We start from the raw sequence: 25,997 nt of genomic DNA, 5'->3' as shown, positions 1-25,997 counted from the left end.
TCCTGTTTGTTGTCCCCAGAGTTTTATATAACAAGTAAAATAGTTCAAATGAAATTGATGTTTCAAGGGAACAAAAAGGAAATTAATGTTTCAATGGGCATTAGAGCAGGGTTTCTAGCCTTGATACCATTGACATTTTCAATTTAAAAATAATTTATTGAGGTAGTGGGGTGTTCTGAAAATTGCAGGATGTTTCACATTCTTTTTCTCTTCTCCTTATTTGATGCCAGTAGCATGCCTTCTGAAGTGTGACACTCAGAATGTACACATTGCTAGATGTTCCTGGCATGTGTGTCTGTGCATGTACATAAACTGCCCTGGTTTGGAACCACTGCATAGAAGTTGGTAAATCCAACACTTTTCCTTCATTGATAAGCACATGTAATGATTACTCATAACCAAGTGGTATTTTTGTCCTAAATTATGATAGTAAAGAAAAATGTACTAAATAGGTGCTATAATTAGTAGTTTATGATTGTGTCATTGTGTTTGGGTTTTCTTTCTTTTTTTGGTACTGGGGGTTGAATCCTGGTGACTTTTACCACTAAGTTACATCCCCAGCCGTTTTTATTTTCCTTTTTTGAGCCAGGATTTCACTAAGTTGCTTAGGGCATCCCTAAATTGTTGAGGCTGGCCTGGAAATGCAGTCCTCCTGTTTCAGCCTCCTGAGTCACTGGGATTACAGGTGTGGGCCATTGTGTCCAACAGTGTTTGGGTTTTCTTTTTCATCATTTTGCCTTAAAAACCTTAGTTTACACTGGATTTTTAAAATATTTTTTAAAAATTGAAGATGGACACAGACCTTTATTTTTACGTGGTGCTGAGGATTGAACCCAGTGCCTCACACATGGCAGACAAGCATTCTACCTCTGAGTCACAACTTCAGTCCCCACTGGATATTTTTAAAAAAATTGTATTAAAAAATCTTAGGGTGGGCTGATGGTGCAGCTCACTTGTCTAGCATGTGCTGGGTTTGATCCTCAGCACTGCCAAATAAAATAAAACAAAAACTTAGGTTAAGCCGGGTACTGTGGTACACAGTAATCCCAGTGATTTTGGAAGCTGAGCAGGCAAGGATATAGCAAATTAGTCAGGTCAAATTAATAAGACCCTCTCTCCAAATAAAAAAAAAAAAAAATAAAGAGCACTGGGAATGTAGCTCAGTGATAAAGTACCCCTGGGTTCAATCTCCAGTACTGCAAGAAAAAAACAAAAACAAAACAAAATTTTAGGGTAGCCTTATGGTGAAACTCAGGATGGAAGGGAGTAGTTCCGGGAAAAGCCCTTTGTCTCTCCATGGCTTTCAGGTGGTACTCTTGGTCGGTTCCTTCTCAAGTTGTTGGTACCTGCTGTCATCCTGTTTTCTGCCTGAGCAAATTAAGGAAAAAAATGAGGGATGAAAATACATGTTTTAAAACTGGCAAGAGGGGATGGGGATGTGGCTCAAGCGGTAGCGTGCTTGCCTGGCATTCGTGCGGCCCGGGTTTGATCCTCAGCACCACATACAAATAAAGATGTTGTGTCCGCCGAAAACTAAAAAAAAAAAAATAAAAAAAAAATAAAAACAAACAAACAAAAAAAAACTGGCAAGAATGTTAAAATATCCAAGTATATCCCATTACCTTTAAACTATTTTGTGGATTTTTCTGTTTACTTGTTTTGTGAAAATTTTAAATTAGTTTTTATTTTGACCTTTGCTTACCTTATGGGGTTGTTCAGTAGAATTTTAATGAATGTATCAGAGATGTTGAACAAAACCTTTTCTTGTCTATATGCATTGGTGCTATAAAAGAGGACATAATTTTTTTGTAAAAGATTCATAATTGAGGGGAATGGAGGAAGGGAGGGAAGGGAATAGTACTGGGGATTGAAATGGAGAAATCTTTTTTTATGCATTTCTGAATATGTTAAAAGGAATCCCATTATCATGTATAACTGTCGTGCACTAAAAAGTAAAAAATAAATATACCATAAAAAGAAAAAAAAATTACCCCCCCCTCCAAAAAAATAAAGATTCATAACTGGGCCCGGGGCTGTAGCTCAGTGGCAGAGCATTTGCCTAGCATGTGTAGGCAATAGGTTCTATCCACAGAACCACATTAAAAAAATGTGAATAAAATAGAAGTATTAAAAAAGAAGAAAAGACTTGTTATGTATTAGTTTTCTGTGGGACTTCCTATTATTTCCTTTATTTTGACTTTAAACATTCCTAGGTCTCTTGTTTGACTATTAACCGATTCTGTTTGGCTTCCAAGATCACAGGAGATTGGGCATGTTCAGGGTGGTATGACTGTAGACATGTTTCCGGTCTCTATGGCTACTTTAAGATGCAGAGACCATGTTGTAAAAAAATAGGGCCATGTTGCAAGGCTATATGGAAGATCTCTACCTTTTTAGAAGCTCTGCATCCTGGAGGCTAGATGAATTCACTGCAATTAAATAGTAGAAGGAGGGAGAAGATTTTACAGTGGCTGCAAGGAGGAACTGGGCTTATTTTATGAGAAGATTGTGTACAGTTAATTTTGTGGCTTTGGTGCTTGCTTCATTTGCCTTTATTTTTTCTTATTTTAAACTCCAGGACATTTAATCCTGCAGACTATTCAGATTCTACATCTACAGATGGGTGTGGGACAAAACTAGTAGTTTGGGAAGCTACTCAGAATGGTGCAGAAGAGGGACCTGGTAAGTGTTCTGTTTTTGTTAGAGATGGGTTTTAAATGTTTGGGAGTTTTATATTGTCCTACAAAGGTAAAGCCCACGTGTGCTAATGGAGACTAAACTGAGAATGATCTTAGTTGGCTCTTACCTCCAGAGTCTCTCACTTATAAATCTCCTTGATAAGTTTGATTCCCCCCCCCCTTTCTGAACTCTGAGAAAGAGGCCGTATAAGGAAATCTGTATAAATCAATATCAAGCCATACATAATTTCAGAATATGTAGCATACATATACAGTTTCATTGCCAAAGACTTTTTACTGGAATGGAAATATTTAAACATTGTTAATGGTGTATAGTAAAATTTGGTGAAATAGTTGGGCACACTTCTACATGCTTGTCATCTAACTATTTGGCATTTGAGGTAGGAGGATCGCAAGTTTGAGGCCAGAACTAAGCAATGTAGTGAGACTCTGTCTGAAAATGGAAAATAAAAATAAAAAGGCTAGAGATGTAGATTAGTGGTAAAACCACTACTGCATTTGATCCCTATTACTGTAGACAAAAAGAATTAAAATTTTTTTTAAATTGGCCAGATAAAGAGATATAGATCATAGATGGGTTTAGGGCAATATTCTTTTTGAAGGTTTTTCTGTATCTTTGCTGTTAGCAGATTATTTCTGAAATTTATGAGCAAATGTTTACATAGAGCTCTTCAGAAGATTTATTGGTAATAATATACATAACTGAGATTATATTAATAAAAACATAAATAAATATTAACTGAATGAAATATGACCCCAAACATAGGAAGTTATCAAAAGACAAAACTTCCATAACATGAACCCTGTGTAAAAAATGGCTCACACCTTTAATTCCATTCAACTTGGAAGGCTGAGGCAAATTTTTGGTCAGCCTGGGAAGCTTAGTGAGACACTATTTTAAAATTAAAAATAAAGGGCTGGGGATGTAGCTCAATGTTAAAGTGTCCCTGACTTCAATCTCCAGTAAGACTGGGTATGGTCAGAATGCTAATTTATAAATTTGGTTAAAAAAATAGTATCTGCCAAACAGATTGGAAAGTTCAAGTGGGAAGGGAGCTTGGTTAACATGGAGAATGAAAACAATGAAAGGTTATGAAATTGAATGTTCAGGAGTCATCAGTCTTAAGCTTCATTGCTTGTAGTAAGTTTACTTCTCCTTGGACAGTTAATGCAACGTTTACATATAGGCGCCCCCCCACCTTATTGGGTGGGTATGTTCCAAGGTACCTAAAACTGCAGATAGTATGTATTTTTTCCTATACACATATACTTATGATGTCATTTAATTAATAAATGATCCACTGTTAAGAGGTTTACAATAATAGCCTCATAATAGAACAATTAAAACTATACTGGGGGCTGGGGCTGTAGCTCAGTGGTGCCTGCCTTTGAGGTATTGAGTTAAATCCTCAGCACCACATAAAAGCAAATAAATAAACAAACAAACAAACAAACAAGCATATTGTGTCCATCTACAACTTAAAAAAAATTACAGGATTTTTTTTTTTTTAAGTTATGAGAATATAGTTGGTCTTTCTGGAACTTACCATTTAATATTTGTGGACTTTGTATGGCTATAGAAATTGAAAACACAGATGAAGGGGTGGGATTGTGGCTCAGAGGTAGAGCGCTCGCCTAGCATGTGTGAGGCACTGGGTTCAATCCTCAGCACCACATAAATATAAAATAAAGACATTGTGGCCGCATATAACTAAAAAATAAATATTAAAAAAAAGAAAACACAAATGAAGCAGGACTTCCTGTACTTAGCTTTGACTCTGTGTTTCAAACGCTGACCATTTTCTTTCAAGGGTACTTACATTGTCTTGATATTTAAAAATTTTAATATTATATTCATCTAACAACCTGGCTTCAAATGCTCACTCACAACACAGCTTAGGATTTACCAAAAAAAGTTATTTTGATTTTAACAGTGATGCAAAAACTAACGAAAACATTTTTTTTAAATAAATTTATTTTATTTATTTATATGTGGTGCTGAGGATCGAACCCAGGGCCTTGCATGTGGTAGGTGAGCACTCTACCGCTGAGCCATAACCTCCAGCCCCTAACTAAAACATTTTGTCTTCTTTTTTCTTTCTAAACTGTAACTTGTAAAAACATTGTTGTATGAAGGTGTATGTGGGTTTACATTGATATAATAAAAATACCTTTGGGGGTTGGGGTTGTGGCTTAGTAGTAGAGCACTTGCCTTGCATGTGTGAGGCACTGGATTTGATTCTCAGTACCACATATAAATAAATTTGTTTTATTCAAACAAAAGTCCGTCAGCAACTTAAAATTGAAAAAAAAAGTATAAAAAATACCTTTGGGGGGAAAGTTTTTTTTTTTTTTACTTAAATATATGAATGTTTTATTTAAAAAGTTTGCAGTTAGGGCCACATGCCGAAGTGCACATGTTATTCCCAGAGGCTCAAGAGGCTGAGACGGGAAGATTGAAGGTCAGCCTTACCCTAAACAATTTAGTGAGACCCTTTCTTTCTTTTATTTTTTTTCGGTAGTAGGGTTAGAACCCAAGGACACTTAACCACTGCCCCACATTTCTGGCTCTTTTTATCTATTTTTTAAAATTTTGAGATAGGTTGTTGCTAAATTGCTTTAGGGCCTTACTAAATTGTTGAGGCTAGCATCTTGAACTTGTGTTTCTCCTGCCTCAGCTTCCTGAGTTCCTGGGATTACAAGCAGGCACCACTGTGCCTGGCAAGTCCCTGTCTTAAAATAAAAAATAGAACTGGAATGTAGCTCAATTGTAAAGCCCTCTGGTCTTAGTCCCCAGTACAAAAAAAAAATTTTTTTTTTAAAGCAGAGTTAGATATGTTATATGGCTGGGAGATGTAGCTCAGTGGTTGGTATGTATATACAAGGTCATTTATAAAATGATTATAATATTTTCTGTTTTTATAAATGATAGCTAAAAAATTATTATTTTTTTATATTTTCATATCCATTTGACAAGATTTTGAAAAACTTTTATAGATTGGAATTCAAGGTGCTACAGAATATTTGTTGTTTTTCTTTTTCCTATGTGGCTTTTTAGGTTGTATCATTAGAGGACTAACATCAAGTTAAGTTGAACATAAATCATTCATCTGAAATTGGTACTGGGGATTGAACCCATGTCCTGGCAGATGCTAGGCAAGTACTGCATCGTTGAGCTGTATCCCCAGCACTCAGCCTCCTATAGTGGGGAATGAAACCAGGGTCACTTTACTACTGAGCCAAAGCCCCAGCCCTTGTTGTTATGAACTAGATTTTGAGTAGTTGCCTATGCTGGCCAGCTGTACTGATTCCTATTAGGAATAGGAATAGTTTTTTATTTAATATCCATCTTCTTTCTACCTTTCAGAAAATACCTTTATTCAGAGACATTCATATTTTACTTATGTCACTTCTGGAGAAATCATGATGAGACAACACAAAGGATCAGATTAATTAATTAATTAATTCAATTATTGAATTGAAATTTTTTTAAAAAATATTTATTTATTTATGTATCTTCAGTTTTAGGTGGATACATTAGTTTGTTTTTATGTGGTGCCGAGGATCGAACCCAGTGCCTCATGCATGCTAGGCGAGCACTCTACCACTGAGCCACCACCCCAGCCCCTTGAATTGAATTTTATTAACAATTCACAGACACAGCCGTCAAGAGATACTGAAGAAGTAGGCAGGAGGTATTTGGGATCCATGGTTTTCATTCTGGGCATACATGTCCTGTGGTTCAGAGTAATAGCTGAGGTTTGTAAGCAACATATATAGGTTTCTACACAACCAGAAATACTTTCAATTTTGAATTATCTACATTTTTTTATCCATAGAGTAGCATAGTATTTATGACAATTTAGAGGAACCTGTGCTGTTTGAATCCATGTATTTTGTGACTGTTTGCCATAACTGATCCTAAGTTTAGGATATTATATTAAAAATGTTCCATCAATAAGGATTCTTCCTCAGAAACACGAAGAAGTTGGATGTTAGATTATTAACACGATGTCAAGGGAGTTAGATTTGGTTACCTCTGTTCCTTTTTTTTTTAAAGCAGAATTGTTTCCCTACCTTTTTTTTTTTACACACAAACTAGAAGCAAGATGGGATTTTGCATGTCAGATGCTTAATCCCTTTCTTCCCATGAAGGAACTGAAAACATCCACAGTCCCTTTTTCTAGAAGTGGTTATGGTTAATGCTTTGATTCCTTACTATTTAAAAGTAATTTCTATAGTTAATGTGTTTACATGCATGCTTTAAAATGTAGGGGAATAAATGTTGTACTTGCATAAGTTAGCATTTTTGTATAGCAACATTTTTCTTCAAAGCACTTATAAATGTTGTATGTATAATATTCTGTGAGAACTGTTTGAACACATACTTTCTACCTGTTCCAGCTCCTCTGGACTTACTATGGTAGCAGACCTGATCAGAGCAGCAGAATTGTTAATTTTGGGGGGCATCTGTGAGGAAACCATGCATTGGATCTACTATTTTTTATTAAAGGGTCACATCTCTAGATTTGGTAATTCTATAATTCATGTGAATTAGAGTCTTGGGCAAATCTGCCTTAAAAATGAATATTGTTTCTACTTTAAGGCATTTTATAAGAAATTAGTTAAATGTTAAATGCATTTTTTTAAAATGCTGTGTTCATGTTTTCTTTTTTTTGGATAGTTTCTAGCTTGTATTTCCTTAATCATGGTAGGATTGCTTGGGTATTACTTAATTGAGGTGGAATCAATTTGAGACATATATTTAATTTTATGTATGTAATGCTAAGTTGCATTTGGAAACATTCCTGATTTTATTGAGAATAGATTAAGAATGTCATATTTCTTGAGTTATAAACTGATTGCTAAAAGGGGTATATGATTTTTTTTTTTCCTTGCATGGTACATGAAAAAGAATCAGTAGGATTAAGGATCATATTTGACTTTGAGCTGTATTCTTTGGTTTTCATTTCCAACAGATGCCTGGAAGAATTCTGTGGAGGAGTGGCCAACAGAGGACTGGAATGAAGATGTAAGTGTTTGGTGTCAGATCATTCCCATCTTTTGGTGTTTGGTGTGGGCACCTGTGCTTGGGGGAAAACTGGATCCTTTATTTCATCTTGGCTTCTTTTACTAGCTGTATTCTTAGAGCTACCTGTCTTTTTAAGCATATGATTCTTAGAAGGCAGTTGGTTGGATCAGGTTTGCAAGGATCATGTGGTTTTATGCATATGTCTGCTAAAAAGTGACATATGTTAAATAGAAATGAAATCATTTTTAAAGTGTTTTCTGTTTAATTTATATTGATAGCCAACTGACTGTAGCCTAAATGTGTGGAGTAATCCTTATTCTTTAAAGTGTTTTTATGAAAGGAGAGAGTCTTATGTTTTGGCTCATGGTTTAAACTAACCTGGGTAAGTTGTTCTGATTCCCCGCTTAACCCCCATTTTTTGGATACATAAACCCCCACGCCACCCCCAGAACTGGGAATGGAACTCAAGGCCTCATCCATGCTAGGAGTACTTGGGAAAGAAGCAGCATCATTTCTACCTGACTTTTTTTGTTGTTGTTGTTGATACCAAGGTTTGAGCCCAGGGCACTTTACCACTGAGCACATTCCCAGGCCTTTTTATATTTCTGTTTTTTATTTTGAGACATTGTTTTGCCAAGTTGCTTAGGGCCTCACTAAGTTGTTGAGGCTGGCTTTGAAAATTTTTGATCCTCCTCAGCCTCACCAGTCACTAGGATTATAGGTATGTGCCACCGTGTCCGGATTTACCTGAGTTGTTTAATGACATTAAGCAGGTGTTTAATTTTTCCAGATTCTTGGTTTTTTAAATTTTTTTTATTTGTGAAGAGAGGAATGATCATTCCTTTACATACAGCATCATTTGGCTTCCAGGCACTGTTTTAGAAACTCCATAGTGCCCACCCTAGCTATTTGGGAGACTGAGGCAGGAAGATCACAAGTTCAAAGCCAGCTTTAGCAACTTAGGGAGCCCTAGTCTCAAAATGCAAACTAAAGAAGGCTAGGAATATAGAAGTAAAGTGTCCCTGAGTTTAATGTTTAGTACTAGTGGTGGTGGTAATGGGGAGACCAAAATAAACACTCTAATGGGCTGAGATGTGGCTCAGTGGTAGAATGTTTGCCTTGTTCACACAAGGTACTGGCTTTCATCCCCAGTACTGCCAAAAAAAAAAAAAAAAGCCTTTAAAAATAGATGAAAACATTGTAATATAGATTCATGTTTACCTTGCAAAAATTAAGGACTTTTGGAGGGGATGGACATATTGATCAGTGGTAGAGTATCCTGTGTGAGGATCTGGGTTCAATCACCAGCATCATCAAAAATAAAAGTATATGGGGCTGGGGATATGGCTCAAGTAGTGGCATGTGTGAAGCACTGGGTTTGATCCTCAGCACCACATAAAAATAAAATAAAAGCTAAAAAAAAAAAACTTAAAAAATAAAAACATAAAGGACTTTTTTTTTTTAAATAAACGAATTCTGGCTGTGTTGCCTATGCTGTCCGTAAATGCCTAGGCTCAAGGGATCCTCTGCCTCTTCTTCCCAAGTAGTTGAGACTGACTATTGGGCATGCCACTTCACACTGTTAAATAATAACAAAGCATTCCCCTTCCCCGCATGGCACTGGTGATCAAACCCAGGGCCTAGAGCATGCTAGGCAAGCACTCTACTACTGAGCTATATACCTCCAGCCCAGAAATGTTACTTTTAGTGAATTCAATTATAAGTGTTTCTACAAAACTTAGCACTTATTATGTTTTTAAAATTACTACTAAATCTGGCTTGTAGGGGAGGTGCTGTAAGAGTGAGAGAGTAGGTATGCTCATTTGATTGGAAATTTAGGAAATTTAGGGTATATGTTTATTCTTCTATATACGAACCATACTTCCTTGTGGTATGATGTTATCTACTCCTGGCTGTCCTAGATTTTGGATCATACAGATATAAAATATCTGTAATAGTGAGGGGCTAGACTAGATACATGATAATTTGAATTAGTGGAGGAGTGGGCACTAGTGGCAAAGGGATGTTAAAGTGAGTAGTCTATGGTATCTTGCCTTATTTTAAAAAGATCTATTTTACTGTGTTTTTTGTTTGATTTGTTTTGTTTGTTTTTTGGGATGGGGATTGAACTCAAGGTAACTTTACCACTGTGCTATGTCCCTGGTCGTTTTTCTTTTTTGAGACAGAGACAAAGTTGCTGAGCGTCTGGCTAACTTGGTGAGGCTGACATTGATCTAGGAATCCTGCTCAGCTTCCCAAGTAGTTGGGATTCCAGGTTTGTGACACCACACCTGGCTTAAGATAGAATTCTTTTTTTTTTCCTATTTTATTTTATTTTATTGGGGCATTATAGCTGTACATAATGATGGGATTTGTTGTTGTATATTTGTATACACACACACTATAACAAAACAATTTGACCATTATGACTTCCCAACACTTTTTCCCTTCTTCCTCTTGCACCACCACCACTATTGATCTCCCTTTGATTTTCATGAGCTCTCTACCCCCACACCTTTCCTTTTCCTTTTTTCTGACTTCCACATATGAGAACATATGATCCTTGGCCTTCTGAGTTTGGCTTTTTTTGTTTAACATAATACTCTCAAGTTCCATCATTTTCCTCCAAATGACATAATTTATTTATTTTTTTTGAGAGAGAGAATTTTTTTTTTTAATATTTATTTTTTAGTTTTCGGCAGACACAACATCTTTGTTTGTATGTGGTGCTGAGGATCGAACCCGGGCCGCACACATGCCAGGCGAGCGCGCTACCGCTTGAGCCACATCCCCAGCCCTAATTTAATTTTTCTTTATGTCTGAATACAGCTCTACTGTGCATAAACACCAAGGTTTCTTTATCTATTCATCTGTTGGTGATACCTAGGCTGGTTCCATTGTTTGACTATTGTGAATTGTGCTGCTGTAAACATGGGTATGCATGTATTGGTTTAGTATGACTTTCATTCTTTAGGATAAATACCGAGAAGTAGAATCTGAGTCATGTGGTGGTTCCATACCTGATTTTCTGAGGAACCTCCACAATGATTTCTATAGTGGTTGTACTAATTTACAATCCCACCAACAATGTAAAAAGTTTGGTTAGTCCTTTTTCTCCACATCCTCTCCAGCAGTTAATGTTGTATTCCTAATGACGGCCATTCTGACTGGGGGATGATGAAATCTAAGTATAGTATTGATTTGCATTTCCTGATATGTTAATAATGTTGAACATCTTTTTATATTTTTGATGGACTTTTTTTTTTTTTGTACCAGGGATTGAACCCATGGGCACTTAACCACTGAGCCACATCCCTAGCCCTTTTTTTATATTTTATTAGAGACAGGGTCTCGTTGAGTTGCTTAGAGCCTTGTTAAGTTGCTGAGTCTGGCTTTAAACTCTCTGATCTTCCTGCGTCAGCCTCCTGAGTTGCTGGGCTTACAGGTGTGCTCCATGGCACTTGGCGATATTTGTATTTCTTCTTTTGAGACATGTCTGTATAACGCATTTGTCCATTTATTAATTTTTTTTTTAGGTGTTTGGTGTTTTTGTTTTTTGTACTGGGAATTAAACCTGGGGCATTTAACTACTGAGCCATATCCCAGCCCTTTTTATTTTTTATTTTGAGACAGGGACTCAATATGACACTTAAGGCCTTGCTAATTTGCTCATGCTGTCCTTGAACTTAGGAACTTAAATTTGTAAGTTTCCTTAAGGCAAAAATAGATTCATAGGAGGGCCTTAAAATACTACTTCAAAATAGGGTGCAGTACAATTCCTTGTTGAATCAGTGTCAGTTGAGCACCTTTTGGTGTCTGCTCTGGCCCTACTTTTGCATATTACTGTCTTGGGAAATCTGATCTTATAGTGTTTCAGAATTCTGAGACCTATAGGGCTGATAAGAATTATAGGAACCCGGGCTGGGGTTGTTGCTCATCATTAGAGTACTTGCCTAGCACGTTTGAGGCGCTGGGTTCGATGCTCAGCACCACATAAACAAACAAACAAACAAATAAGTAAATAAATGAATAAATAAGTAAATAAAGGTATTGTGTCCAACTACAACTAAAAATATATATGTATTATGAAAAAAAATCGCATTTTTATTAGTTTTTTCCAATTTATCTCATTAGACCATTTTTCAACCCATTCTAAAAAGAACACATATCTTTCATTAATGTCAATTGAAAAATGTATCCTGAGTGCCCCAAAAGTGAATTAAAACAATATGCACAAATCTCAAAATATGATGAGTGAACGAAGCCACGGAAAAGAATGCATATTTTAATTTTTTCCATTTTCTAGAAAATGCATCCTAATCTATAGTGCCAGAATACATCACACTGTTTTCCTGGGGATGCAAGTATATGTAGAAGTGAGGTATACAGGGATAGGAGAAAACTTGGGGAGTAAAAAATATGTGTTTATTGTCTTATTTTTGGCGATGATTTCATGAGAGTATACATATGCCAAAACTCAAATATTCAGTTAGAATATTTGTGGTTTATTTGTATGTGTTATGTAATTCAAGAAAATTATTTTTCAAGATAAGAAACCTGTGGTTTTTAAAAAGGAAATATAAATAACTAATCAATGCAATATAAAAGACATCTTTACTTAGGGCAAGAAAATGTCAGCTATTTCACCTTTTCTCCTTTTTTCTTTGTGGTGCTGGGGATCAAACCCAGGTCCTCATGCATGCGTGCTAACCAACCACTGAGATAGATCCTACTTCTCTCCTTTTTTCCCATCTTTTTAAGTAACATAGGGGATAATTTTTGGTCTTTCCACTTTATATAATAACAAATAGAGTAGTGAGATGTGTTGATTTTCATTGTGTTGTTTTCCATTATTCTCTCTCTTTCCCTTATGTGAAATTATTCTTGTAGGCTGATCTAAGAGTACCATCACCTGAACAAAATTACTTGTCATGGTCCCTCCTGTAGTTTATTCCTTTTAGAATATCCTTTAATTGAACTATAGGAGAGTACTGATGACTAAAAATTGTTAGAGATTTTGTAAATATTTTATATAGGATAAGATTAAAAAATTTTTTTTTCAAACTTTCCATACAGCTCTCTGAAACAAAGGTTTTCACTGCCTCATCTGTTCCAGCAGAGAATCATGTCACACCTACACAAAGGTAAGCACTTTTGCCCATGTTTTATTATTAAAAGCAATTTTAATTTTATTTTGCTGTATGACAAGAGTTTTCTTTTTGGGGTCTCTTTTTGATTTTCTTTTTTCATCTAAGACTAAACTTTAATTACCTCTACTTGGTATCCTAACATCTTTGATTATTTCCTAATGGGTTGTATTCACTGATGGATTAAAAATTAGTGATAATTTTCATGATTTGGTAGCAGTTGTGGTAGATTGTTAAACCTATTTAATGGCTGTTTCACTTAAAAATTTTTTTTGACAGAATAAATAATTACATTCCATCCTTTCATTTCTTTTTTTTTTTTTAAAAAAAACATTTAATTTTTAGTTGTAGGTGGACACAGTACCTTTATTTTATTTTTATGTGGTGTTGAGGATCCAACCCCCTGCCTCATGCATGCTAGGCGAGTGCTCCACCTCTGAGCCACAACCACAGCCTTCCTTTTTTTCTTCATGTAATCATATTTATTTATATTCCTCCAACCTAATACAAACTTCTCATTTCATATGGGTTGTTCTAGTATTTAATCTACTAGACCAAAGAAAAGGAAGGGACTTTGGGGACGACAACAACAACATTCTTAGAATGTGTATTGAACTAGATTTCTGATTTTTTTTCATGATAATGGAAATTATTATTTCCTCATAATTTTCATGATAAAAGACCTATGAGAATAGTTTAAAATGCAGTGACCTGGAATGATGAAAACCTGGATGTATGTGACATCTTAGAAAAGAAGGCAATTTTGAACCTAACATATCCAGTCTCATGCTAAATGAGATAATTTGTAAGACCTTATTATTATTTTTTTTAAAGAGAGAGTGAGAGAGAGAGAGAGAATTTTTTAATATTTATTTTTTAGTTTTCAGCGGACACAACATCTTTGTTTGTATGTGGTGCTGAGGATCGAACCCGGGCCGCACGCATGCCAGGCGAGCGTGCTACCACTTGAGCCACATCCCCAGCCCCTGTAAGACCTTATTATAGGGAAATAAAAATAGTGGAAGTTACATCTTATAATACACCATTGTATGAATTACTCGGAATTTCTTGTTAAACGCACATAACTTCGGTGTATTTGTGACTCAATAAATTTACTAGAGTCAAGTTCTTTCTTTCTTTCTTTTTTTTTTTTTTAAAGTAAGAGTGAGAGAGGAGAGAGAGAGAGAGAGAGAGAGAGAGAGAGAGAGAGAATTTTTAATATTTATTTTTTAGTTCTCGGCGGACACAACATCTTTGTTGGTATGTGGTGCTGAGGATCGAACCCGGGCCGCACGCATGCCAGGCGAGCGCACTACCGCTTGAGCCATATCCCCAGCCCTCTTTTTTTTTTTTTTTTGATGGTACCAGGGATTGAACTCACGGGTATTCCACTACTGACCTGCAACCACAGTATCCTCCCCACTCCCACCCAACTTTCGTTTATTTTTTCAGTTCTCACAAAGCTGTTGAGACTGTCTTTGAACTTGTGATCCTTCTGCCTCAGCCTTTTGAGTAGCTTGGATTATTAATGTGTACCACCATGCCTGTCCATTTTCATTTTTGGAAAAAAAATAATTGACAATTTTTTAGTGGTTTGTTTATTTTTCAGAAGCATAATATGCTCTTTTCCACATGTATGTCTTAACAACTTTTTTGGAATACAGCTTTCTCTGGGTTTTGATAGTAATGCAAGCAACATTTATGATGGGTTATAGGTCTTAAACTATCCTTGATTTGTTTCCCAGGTATTAGGTTACCATAAATGAGAACATTATTTTGGAGTCCGATATATTTGTCTAGAAATTCAATTTGGCTATGGGTAAGGGAATGACAATGTATAAGGAATGGAAATTCGGGCTGAGAAATTTGCTGTGTATGAGTATTAAGTACTGAATTATTTTAATTAAAGATTAGTCTTAAAAGGAGAAAAAAAATAGACCCCAAAATGGAAACATTTGTTCTCTATCAAAAACAGGCATGCTGAGAATTTCAGTTTAGAATATTGATGGAAACAGTTCTTTGAAGGGATTATTAGAGCACCATTTTAGGTAATCTGGTGCATTTTTACAGGTACTACAAGATTCACCTTACCTTGTAGGTAAGTTTGGAGAAGCTATTATAGGAAGATCGCTCATTCATGCATAATATTATCTGAATTTTACTTCTTGATGGTTTCAGGTTTTAGGCCACGTTTCTCAAATTTGAATATCTGTCATTCTGGGGGCATTGTAGGAGTTCTAGTGGATCAAGTATTTGTTGTGCCTTTATACCTGAAAATTTATCAGAGAGAAAATTACATATGGTTATAGGATAGAATGTAAAACTCTTATAGATATTCAAGATCTTCCACCACGGTTAAGTTCTCATACTCTAAAAATGTTGATAAACTCTGCTATATGAAAAATTTAAAAACTCTGGTTCCAAATAATAAGTAAGATAAAATATTCTAAACAAAACGAGTCAAACTTAGAAAATTGTTAAAGTTTTCATAATTGCTTCAGGTTTTCATATCATTCAAAAATGTGTCATTTCTGTGAATATTTACAAGTAGTTTTTCATTAATGTTTTCTTCAAAGTCATGCCTTAGTCTCTCTGGCATTGTAATCTGTTTTTAGTGATTACACCGGTGTCTTCCTTTTCACCATCTTCAGTCTTCAATTTCATTTTACAAAGATTCTGTTCACTTAGATAATTACTAGCTTAAATTTATTTTATATTGATTCACTTCTCAGATTCATTAGTTGGTAAGATTTGCTTATGATTGGTTTCCTGATTTGCTTTTTGTCTGCTTAGCATTGATCTAGTATCCTTGCTCCAGAAGCCTGTCCCTCCCAGTCAAGCCTCAGATGTCAACTCCTTTGAAACCTCCCAACAGCAGGGCTTTGGCCAAGCTCTTGTCTTCACAAATTCTCAACACAACAATCAGATGGCACCAGGAACTGGTAGCTCCACTGCTGCCAATTCCTATTCTCCTCAGAGTCTGGTAATTTACTTTTATTTCAGTATGGGATTTTAAGGAATATACCCATTAACATCTGTATTGTAGAGTATGACACATACCTTATAATTATGTTCTCATAATTAGTATAAAATATAATATTTCTACATTAGATCTTGGTCCAGAAAACAATGATGTGATAATTTCCAAGCACATATCTGATGTTTCCATGTGGAATTTAATTACTGAGTTTCCTGGACAAAGATAAAAATTTTTTTTTCCTTTAATGATAAGTTTTCAACTAACAATCACTTTGATTGCAAGCATTCTTATTAATGATTTTTTGGTTTCTTTTTTGGATATTGTTTCATAGTCTGCCTATACTCAATGTGTTAAAATTTTAATTTGGTTTTAAGTTTACTTAAATCCAAAGTTTGACCAGGCATAGCGGCACTTGCCTGTAATCCCAGTGACTTGGGAGGTTGAGGTGGGAGGATTGCAGGTTTGAAGCCATTCTCCACAATTTAGTGAGGTCTTGAGAAGTTTAGTGTGATCCTGTCTCAAAATAAAAAGGGCTGGGGATATAGTTTAGTGGTAAAGCCCCCTTGGGTTAAGTCCCATAACATCCCCCACCCCTGCAAAAAACCGCAAAGTTTGTAAGTATTAACTTGCTATAAAATCCTGCAAAAACAATTCTTTTAACGTCTGCCAGGGTGCTCATAGTTTTTACAATTTTCTTTTTCTTTTTTTCATAAAATAAGGCTGCTTTTTAAAAAAATGTCAAGAGTTTAAGGCTCTTATTTGGATGTGTTTTCATTGAAGCAATGTCATCCAGTGCTCTCTGTGTAGCTTTTTTTTTTTTTTTTTTTTGAATGCCTTTATTTGTTTATTTTTATGTAGTGCTAGGGATCTAATTAAGTGCCTCACACAGCTAGGCAAGTGATCTACCACTGAGCCGCAACCCCAGTCCCTGTGTGACTTTTGATGAGATCTAGTCTCCCATCAGAAAGAACTCTGGACCTGTTAGTGACGAATATGAAGATAGGCTGATTGGAGTAAAGCTTAACTTAGATCCAGCATAGCTTGGGAAAGGATGTAGTTGCAGTAAGGTGAAATGAAGTCCAACTGTAGAATGTTCAGAGCTGCCAGATGGGAGGTGGAAAAGATATGAACATAGACTTACAACTTTCATTACTGGTAATTATTTTGGTCTTTCTGTGTCGTGTGTTTTACTTGATCAATTGTCAAGAAACTGAATTTTCACTTCCATGAATTAAGTAGTTCACTGTACCCTGATAAAATTGAGAGTTGAATATGCAGATATGTCGTTGCACTCTCTTATTTGCAGTTACACTTCACTCTGGACAGGGTACCTGCATTTGCAGTGTCATTGATATGAGTGGGGTCAGTGATTTGAAGTGAACATGGTATTTTGTCTTTTATGAGATAGGCCTAATAAACTTCCTGAATTTTGATTGAACCAACAACTCTCCTTTCTTCTGTCTTGCTACTTGCCTCTGTTATAATGCTGTTCTTGGTGATTTTCTGATCTCAAAGTGGTCATGAGTTTATAAGTAAAACTTCAGTTTTTAGAGTAACCATTCTGTAGGTTGTGTAATGACCAACAACTTGAGGACTGAAGTAATAATTGTTTGAGTAGTAGTACACTAGAGCAGTGATTTTCAAAGCTATTGTAGTTTATAATTATCGGGGAAATTACACAGGACAAAAATAAATTGCAATCTGTGGGATTGGGACTTGGGTACTATGTGTTTATATGTGCATTATAAATACGTGCATATTATTAATACACATATTTTTAAAGCTTTTTAAATTGGTTCAATGGTTAGGTGGCAATTGGAGGTCCTGTACTAAGTGTTATGTAGGGCAGGCAGCAGTTGATTGACTGAGTTCTTTGTGTTGAAAAGTGCACAGAAAGTACATCAGTATAGCTAGCTGATGTATGATTGAGGTTATATAAGAAATGAGGAAGAAGAGAGCAACATTTAGGTAGACTTCCTTGAACAGGTTTGCTTGAACTGGGTTTTGTGGGGTTTGGTGGTGACATGGACAGCAAATCTGACCCAGTGACAGTAATATTTATACAACTGCTTCTGTGTTCTGTGTTTTGTTCTATATTATGAGTCATGGAATCAGATTCTGTGATTGATATGTTACAGTAACCTACAACGTAGCATTTTGCTCACATTGGAGAATTTTAGATTTCCTTACAACTGGAATATTCCCTGCCATTGAATATTAATGAAAAATAATCACATCAGTTTTCTTGCAGTAACTTTGTGGGAATATGAAGTATTTATTTTTGACCATGGATTTTAAAAAAAATTTTTTTGTAGTTGTAAATGGACAGAATGCCTTTATTTTATTTGTTTATTTTTATGAGGTGCTGAAGATCAACCCAATGCCTCATGCATGCTAGGCAAGCGCTCTGCCACTGAGCTACAGCCCCAACCTGACTGACCATGGATGGTTTTGACATGTAATTTTGTCAGAGAACATATCAGGATGACTTAAAAATGAAAAAGGCAATTGCTTTTCCCCTGTATTTTTCAGTCGTTGGCTTTGGTTCTTTTTGGATCTTGACATCTGACTTGACAGGACAGATGGAGAAGGAAAAGCATTATTTTTTGTGAATTTACTTATGAAGAAGCTTTGTTGTTTCTGGTCTTCTAAAAAAATTTGAAATGGTTGGGTCCCGTGGCACATGCCTGTAATCCCAGCTGCTCGGGAGGCTGAGGTAGGAGGATCGAAAGTTCAAAGCCAGCCTCAGCAAAAGTGAGGCACTAAGCAACTCAGGGAGATCCTGTCTCTAAATGAAATACAAACTAGGGCTGGGGATGTGGCTCAGTGGTTGAGTGGCCCTGAGTTTAATCCTTGGTATGAAAAACCACAACCAATCTTGAAATGAACCTCCAGGAAACAAGGTATTTGCTCACACTGAAATACTCATGTCTTTCCTTGTCTAATCTTTGAATATTAACATTTTAAGTTCTCTTCTATAATCCTTATTTGACCTTGAAGTGTGACCTCAGGGATTACATCTTTTGTGACTAAACCTATTCTAATCAAAAAAGAATTCAAGGGCTGAGGGCATAGCTCCTTGGTAGCGGGCTTGCCTTACATGCACAAAGCTCTAGGTTCAATCCCCAGGACCAAGAAAAAAAAAAAAAAAAGGAATTCAGTAGTTCATAGATTAAGAAAGTATTGTGTTTTGTTTGTCAAGCATGTGTATCATTTACTTTTTCTTTTCAGCTTAAAGAAGTGATGTTTAATGGTATATTTGAGACATCACTTTAAAAAAATTGTTTTGGTTGTGGTGGTACACACCTGTAATCCCAGATTTTCTGGAGACTGAGGCAGGAGTATCACAGAACAAGGATAGCCTGGCCAATTTAGCAAGATCCTATCTCAAAATAAAAAAGGGCTGGGGATATATCTTTTTTTTAATTATTATTTTTTATTTTTTTAAGAGAGAGAGAATGAATTTAATATTTATTTATTTATTTTAGTTTTTTTTTTTTTTTTTTTCCGGACACAACATCTTTGTATGTGGTGCTGAGGATCGAACCCGGGCCGCACGCATGCCAGGCAAGCGTGCTACCGCTTGAGGCACATCCCCAGCCCTGGGGATATATCTTAGTGGTAGAGCACCTTTGGTTCAATCATCAGTGCTGGGGGATGAGAGTATTCTTCAAATCTATGGCAAATAGTTCTGTTCCTTTTAACTTCATGTCAGAATCAGGAAGGAATGTTTGTTGGATTTACTTAGTAAGTTACTGCATCTTCATAATTTTTTTCATATAGTATTTTTCTGAAGTGAGGCTTACCAGTTCCAATTTTCTAGGTTAAATTTTCTAGGTTAAAATTTTTAAAATACTTGTTAAATTTTCTAGGTTAAAGTTTTTAAAATACTTGTTTTGAAAATTCTTGTTGTGTTTTTAAAGCCTTGGGTAGGAATTCTGTATTGTTAAGAATTTGGTTTTTTCCCTTTAAAGTCATCTGTCCTTGGCTCAGGATTTGGAGAGCTTGCTCCATCAAAAATGCCAAATATCACAAATTCCCAGATTTTGGACCATTTAAAAGCTCCAAGTTTGGGACAATTTGCCACCACTCTGAATTCACAGCAGAATAATACGAGTCCCCCCAAAACTACTACTTCATGGGACCTCAAGCCCTCGGCATCCAAGGCCTCTGTTCTCAGTCATTTTGGTAAGTATATATTTTCTGTGCTCGTTTGCCTTTTATTGCAGACATGCTAACTCATTAGCAAAGTGTGTTGACTTGTGAACTCTGTAAAGTGGGTCTTGTCCAGAGGTGTTTCTTCTAAGAAGTATTCTTATGGTTTTTTAATTAAGTCAAGTCTTTTTTTGTATTATAAAATACTTGCATTTATTTGTTGTTGGTAGTAGTAGTAGTAATAGTCATTCATACTTGGAAGAGATGTATAAGAGCAAGGTATCATGAAAATATGAGCGTACAACACTTTGAGTAAATGCATATCTAGAATTTTCTGAGCTTAGTAGAAACACTGTGGTGACAGAAGATGGAACTTGGACAACATTTTTAATCACACCTTTTATGGGTTTGGACATACAAAGCACTTGCCTAGTGTGTGTGAAGCCCTGAGTTTAATCCCCAGCTCTGGGTGGGGTGGAGGGAATCTGTACCCTCTGAAATGTTTTCTTATTCTGACATTTTGCATGTGTCCACCTCATTTGGTCAAACTTTGCTCTCTCCTATTTGTGTGTGTATTGCATGTGTAAGTTGAATGTTTTCTAAACAGAACTCTCACAGATACTGTGATATTAAACTACCATTCCCTACTTAAACTTGCCTGCCAGTGTTTTAAGGAATAGTGGGGGATATTTTAATGATAATAGTTGGTTGTGTGGGCTTCTTTTTATTAAGTACTAATGAGAGACCTGGAAGCCCATTTCTATGGTAGATGAAATGGCTTACTATGTCTAAGTACTTGAGATGACTTCTAGGAAATCTAAGCAATCTCCTTGGGAGGTTCTATTGAGGCTGGATACATAGTTACCTTGTGTCTAATGCATAAGAAAATTAGGGATTCCCTTAAAGGAAAACAGGTGTTGGGCATAAACTATGTTCTTTATATAGACATTTTAGGCACAATGAGTCACTCATTTTGGTTGATGTGTTGGTACCTGTTGTTTAGCACACCCCTACGTTTCAGGTTCCAGATGCCAGCCAAGGGTCATCTTCAGGCAGACATTTATTATAGCAGTTGTAGCCTCATCTATTTTGGTTTTGCTGCATACTTATTAAGAAGTGATAGAGCCAGCTGTAGTGGTGCAGGCCTGTAATTCCAGCAGCTCAGGAGGCAGGGGGATTGTGAGTTCAAAGCCAGCCTCAGCAAAAGCGAGGCGTTAAGCAACTCAGTGAGACCCTGTCTCTAAATAAAAATATGAAATAGAGCTGCGGATGTGGCTTAGTGGTCAAGTACCCCTGAGTTCAATCCTTGGTACCCAACTCCTACTCCCTCCAAAAAATAGAAGTGATAGAAATATTTAGAGTGTAAGCATGTTATTCCCATGTTCTTTATGAAGTTTGTATTTTCCATACATGCTTCTAATCCCAGGTTCAGAAATGGATTCACCTAAACTGGATCTGCTGTTTAGTTTTTATAAATTATATATTGTTGGAACTTGGCCAGTGTAGCTGAAGTCTGGCTGTTTCCCACGAATTCAGCGTTGAGTAGTTTCTGATAGATAACTTTCAATAGTTAAAATTTATATTATCTGTTCCTTTACAAAAAAAATATTCCCCATGTCTCTCCCATATGACAGAGGTGGCATTTCAGAAAAATCCACATGAACACACAAAAATTTAGGTATATAGTATATCTGTGTATTTTGATGCAGTGTCTCTGAAGATACCATGAAATGGTTACAGTGCTTGCCTCTAGACTAAGTATGAAAGCAGCAATGGAAGGAAGATTTGTATTCATCATATTCATTCCTATTTAAATTTTGTAACATCACATTTATTTTTCAAAGTAAAATAAATTTTAAAAGATACATGTAGGGCTGGGGTTGTGGCTCAGTGGTAAGAGTGCTTGCCTATCACATGAGTCTTTAGATTCAAATAAATAAATAAAATAAACATATTATGTTCATCTACCAAAAAAATTTTTTTTTTTTTTTTTTTACAAGTGGCTGGGGTGGTGCATGCCTGTAATTCTAGTTGCTTGGGAAGGTAAGACAGGAGGATGGTTTCAGTTCAGCCTTGACAACTTTGCAAGACCCTGTCTCAAAAAATAAAAAGGGATAGATCACCTGGGTTCAATACTAAGGAACACACACAGAAGTTATGTATGCAACCCATAAAACACAACCAGGTGCCTGGGACATGTGTCTATTGGTCTGAATATTCAGATAGCTAATATGGGAGGATTGTGAGTGCAAGGCCAACCTGGGCAACATGCAAAAACTGTCTCCAACCCCCTGCCCCCAAACACACAACAACAAAGCCATAAACAATAAAAACATAATTATCTTGTTAGCTAATGGGCACACACATGGAGCACTTTAATAGTGTTTCTAAACATCCCTGCTCCATATACTCTAGCATAAAATATATGTCCTCTCTGCATAAGAAATAAAGTATAAACATACTTTGGCATTCTTTTCTAGTTACCATATTATGCATTTTAATTATTTTCTCTTTCTCCCCATCCCTTCAGTGTGTGTTTCTGTCTGTCTGTCTCAAGAGATTCAACTAGAAGATGACCATAGAAACTGATGGTGATTGACCTCTTCATAATCACTGAGGTTACAAGAGGGATTTTGAAATTCTTGTTGCAAAATAATTGTTGCTTCTTCTTCTTTTTTTTTTTCCCCCTTTACATATTTCATAGATTTCAAATCTCAGCCTGAGCCATCCCCAGTTCTTAGTCAAATGAACCAGCGACAGCAGCACCAGACCCAGGCAGTTAGCATTTCTACTCCTGGTTTGGAGTCCTTTTCTTCCCAGTCAAAACACCGAGAATCAGCACCTGGGGACAGTATCTCTGCTATGAACAAACTTTTGCAGCTCCCTAACATGGCTGTTGAAAATATTGCTGTGTCTGCCCACCAACCACAGCCCAAACACATTAAACTCCCTAAGCGACGGATGCCTCCAGCTTCTAAGGTGGGTATTCCATCATGAAGTCTTTGTCCCAAGGATTTGGTGGATGATAATCTAGCTCATATAGTGGGATACTAGGCTTAGAAACTGTAATGCAGTGTTTTCAAACACTGCTTGCTGAGGATTTGGTCATTACTGAGTGACTGGGCTAATTTAGAGGGAATAGCTTTGTACTGAGAACCAGAGTCTTTTAATTCAAACACAGACTTGAGAATTGGCTAAAAGCACTCTTTTTCTTATGTATTCTGCTATGTGCCATAGTTGGAGGCTGTGTGGATCTATGACCAGTTAATAATTTTGTAATTTGTATGTTCCTGAAAATATGTTGCTCAGTGTACACTCAGCCACTGCCTCAACTCTATTCCAGCTGCTTTAAAAAGCAATGGGTGGGGGCTGGGGATGTGGCTCAAGCGGTAGCGCGCTCGCCTAGCATGCGTGCGGCCCGGGTTCGATCCTCAGCACCACATACAAAACGAAGATGTTGTGTCCGCCGAGAACTAAGAAAAAATAAATGTTAAAATTCTCTCTCTCTCTCTGTCCCCCTCTCTCAAAAAAAAAAAAAAAGCAATGGGTGCCATTTATACTGACCATTCCCATATGACCTTTAATTTTTTGTTGCTCTTTTCCCTTCAGAGTATGTGTGTTGTCTGTTGCTGTCTCTCTCTCTGGTACTGGGGCTTGAACTCAGGGGCACTTAACCAAATCCCCAGCCACATCCCCAGCCCTTTTTATATTTTATTTATAGACAGGGTCTCACTGAGTTGCTTAGTGCCTCACTAAGAGGCTGGCTTTGAACTAGTAATCCTCCTGCCTTGGCCTCCCAAGCTGCTGGGATTACAGGTGTGTGCTACCATGCCTGGCCCTTCACTCTCTTTTTAAAGGATCATATCCTTTTTTCTTTTTTTCTGTCTCTTACTCCTTGTTTCTGCCTTTATAGCCAGGGAACCTCGTTATTTGCTTGGCCGTGTTATAAGCCTTTCAGACTTGGAGTCCCTGTCATAATAGCTTAGCTTTGCCTTTTCAGAATCCAGCTACTGCAGTGGAGATGCCTGGTTCAGCAGATGTCACAGGACTAAATGTTCAGTTCGGAGCCCTGGAATTTGGATCAGAACCTTCTCTCTGTGAATTTGGATCAGCTCCAAGCAGTGAAAATAGTAATCAGATTCCCATCAGCTTGTATTCCAAGTCTTTAAGGTATAAAACTTTCCACTTCTCTGGATTTGACCAAATTTATTTTTTTTCTGTGCAAAATAAAATAGAGCCTAAGAAATCATGTCATAGAGGTAATAATATATCCATGGTAATAAGTTTATACAGTCATCAATAATGTTTAATTCCAGAGCTTTTTTTCCTTTACCCCCCAAGAGAAACTTCATACCTGTGGCAGCCACTCCCAGATTCTCTTCTCTCTGCCACCCCTTGACAACCATTAATCTGTGCAGGATTTGCCAAACTTGGGACATTTTATTCATCTAAAGTCATGTAAGATGTGACCTTTTGTGTCTGTCTTCTTTAACAAATAAGTTGTATGTATCCTTTTTCTGGCCAAACATTTCATGGAACAAAATATATGCCATATGCCAAAATATATGCCATCAATTCATTATTTGGGGGACATTTGGTTTCTTTCTTCTTTTTGGTAATAGTGACTCATGTTGCTCTGGAAATTCATTACAAGTTTTGGTTACTTTCATTTTTTTTTGGATATATAACTAGGGGTAGAGGTTTTTGGGTCATATGGTAACTGCTGTATTCAAACTTCTTCCAAAGTAAGTGCATATTTTTTTGGGGGATAGATGTCTTAACTGCATCATCTTAACATTTCTTCCAGTAATCTAGGAAGGATCCAATTCCTCTTCATCTTTACAATTCTAATTTTCTTCCAGTGGAATATTTTATAATAGAAAGTCCTAGGGAGCTGGGGTTGTGGCTCAGCAGTAAGCATTCGCCTAGCACGTGCAAGGTGCTGGGTTCAATCCTCAGCACTACATAAAAGTAAATAAATAAAATAAAGATATTGTATCTGACTATAACTTTAAAAAACAAAAGGAAATCCCAGATTTGAGATTTTGTCAGTTTTCCATGTTCAAAGGCACAAAATTGGTTGTTTTGAGTTACCTTGAGTTACATGGTTCTAGATAACTGATTCATTAAAATATCTTAAGGATTCCTAAAGATATCCCCTCACCTGTTAGTCTTGTTTTTGGGTGGGGAGAGGAATTGTTGAATTTTAATAGAATGTAGTAGTGTAAATTTTTAGTTGCATGTTTAATTTAGAATATAAATGTGTCTGGGATTGTGGCTCAGCGGTAGAAAACTCGCCTAGCATGTACGACGCCCTGGGTTCCATCCTCAGCACCACATAAAAATAAATAAAATATAGAATATAACAGTAAATTGATAATATGGTTGTGTTTAATGAAACCTATGTCAAGCAACATCAATCTATATCTGATATTTTTATTCTTTCTAGTGATCCTTTGAATACCTCTTTACCGATGACCAGTGCTGTACAGAACTCCACGTACACAACTTCAGTCATTACCTCTTCCAGTCTGACCAGCTCATCCCTCAGCTCCACTAGTCCAGTAACAACATCTTCCTCCTATGACCAGAGTTCTGTGCACAATAGGATCGTATATCAAAGCTCTGTGAGTCCATCAGAGTCAGCACCAGGAACCGATACAGTAAGTGGGACTTCTGGTTTCTTCTCCTTGGCAGTACTAGTGTATGATAAGTTATGCTTTGAGGACAAGATTTTGTCTTGAAATCCACCAACCTTTTGAGGAGAATCTTTATAGTTGAGTTTGGTTGTAGCAGGCATCTCTAGAGCTCATGCATGTAACTACACAGTGGAGAAAACCAAGACTATTAAGTAGTACAAGCATTTTGGCTTTGGTACTGCATGCACTATATGGTTTGATATGTGTGCATTCTAAATGATTCTTGTACTCATCTTTGTGTTACTGATAATTTTTCATTGACTGGATATTATTCCACATTACCAT

The 25,997-nt window shown here is 36.5% G+C and overlaps 2 protein-coding genes and 1 non-coding gene across 3 annotated transcripts in view; all 3 read left to right on the top strand.

Annotated features, from left to right (window-relative positions):
* The window catches only part of LOC144254336 (ubiquitin-associated protein 2-like), a 62,356-nt gene extending 54,508 nt beyond the window's left edge, over positions 1 to 7,848 (top strand). The window contains exons 9-11 of the mRNA XM_077797344.1: positions 2,579 to 2,682; positions 7,679 to 7,731; positions 7,837 to 7,848. Of these exons, the coding sequence (XP_077653470.1) occupies positions 2,579 to 2,682; positions 7,679 to 7,731; positions 7,837 to 7,848 (169 nt within the window). The remainder of the gene's footprint in view (positions 1 to 2,578; positions 2,683 to 7,678; positions 7,732 to 7,836) is intronic.
* Positions 7,849 to 15,671: 7,823 nt separating this feature from the next.
* Positions 15,672 to 25,997, top strand: part of LOC113182147 (ubiquitin-associated protein 2) — a 35,335-nt gene continuing 25,009 nt past the window's right edge. The window contains exons 1-4 of the mRNA XM_077797053.1: positions 15,672 to 15,861; positions 19,962 to 20,046; positions 24,014 to 24,183; positions 25,463 to 25,676. Of these exons, the coding sequence (XP_077653179.1) occupies positions 15,725 to 15,861; positions 19,962 to 20,046; positions 24,014 to 24,183; positions 25,463 to 25,676 (606 nt within the window). The 5' untranslated portion in view covers positions 15,672 to 15,724. The remainder of the gene's footprint in view (positions 15,862 to 19,961; positions 20,047 to 24,013; positions 24,184 to 25,462; positions 25,677 to 25,997) is intronic.
* On the top strand, positions 15,996 to 16,076 carry LOC113182166 (small nucleolar RNA SNORD121A). The gene has a single exon (XR_003300682.1). It is a non-coding gene; the product is annotated as a small nucleolar RNA SNORD121A (small nucleolar RNA).

This window comes from Urocitellus parryii, chromosome 4 (assembly GCF_045843805.1).
Source record: "Urocitellus parryii isolate mUroPar1 chromosome 4, mUroPar1.hap1, whole genome shotgun sequence".
NCBI lineage: Eukaryota > Metazoa > Chordata > Mammalia > Rodentia > Sciuridae > Urocitellus > Urocitellus parryii.
The sequence above is the reverse complement of the archived record's forward strand: the minus strand, read 5'-3'. Positions and strand labels throughout refer to the sequence as shown.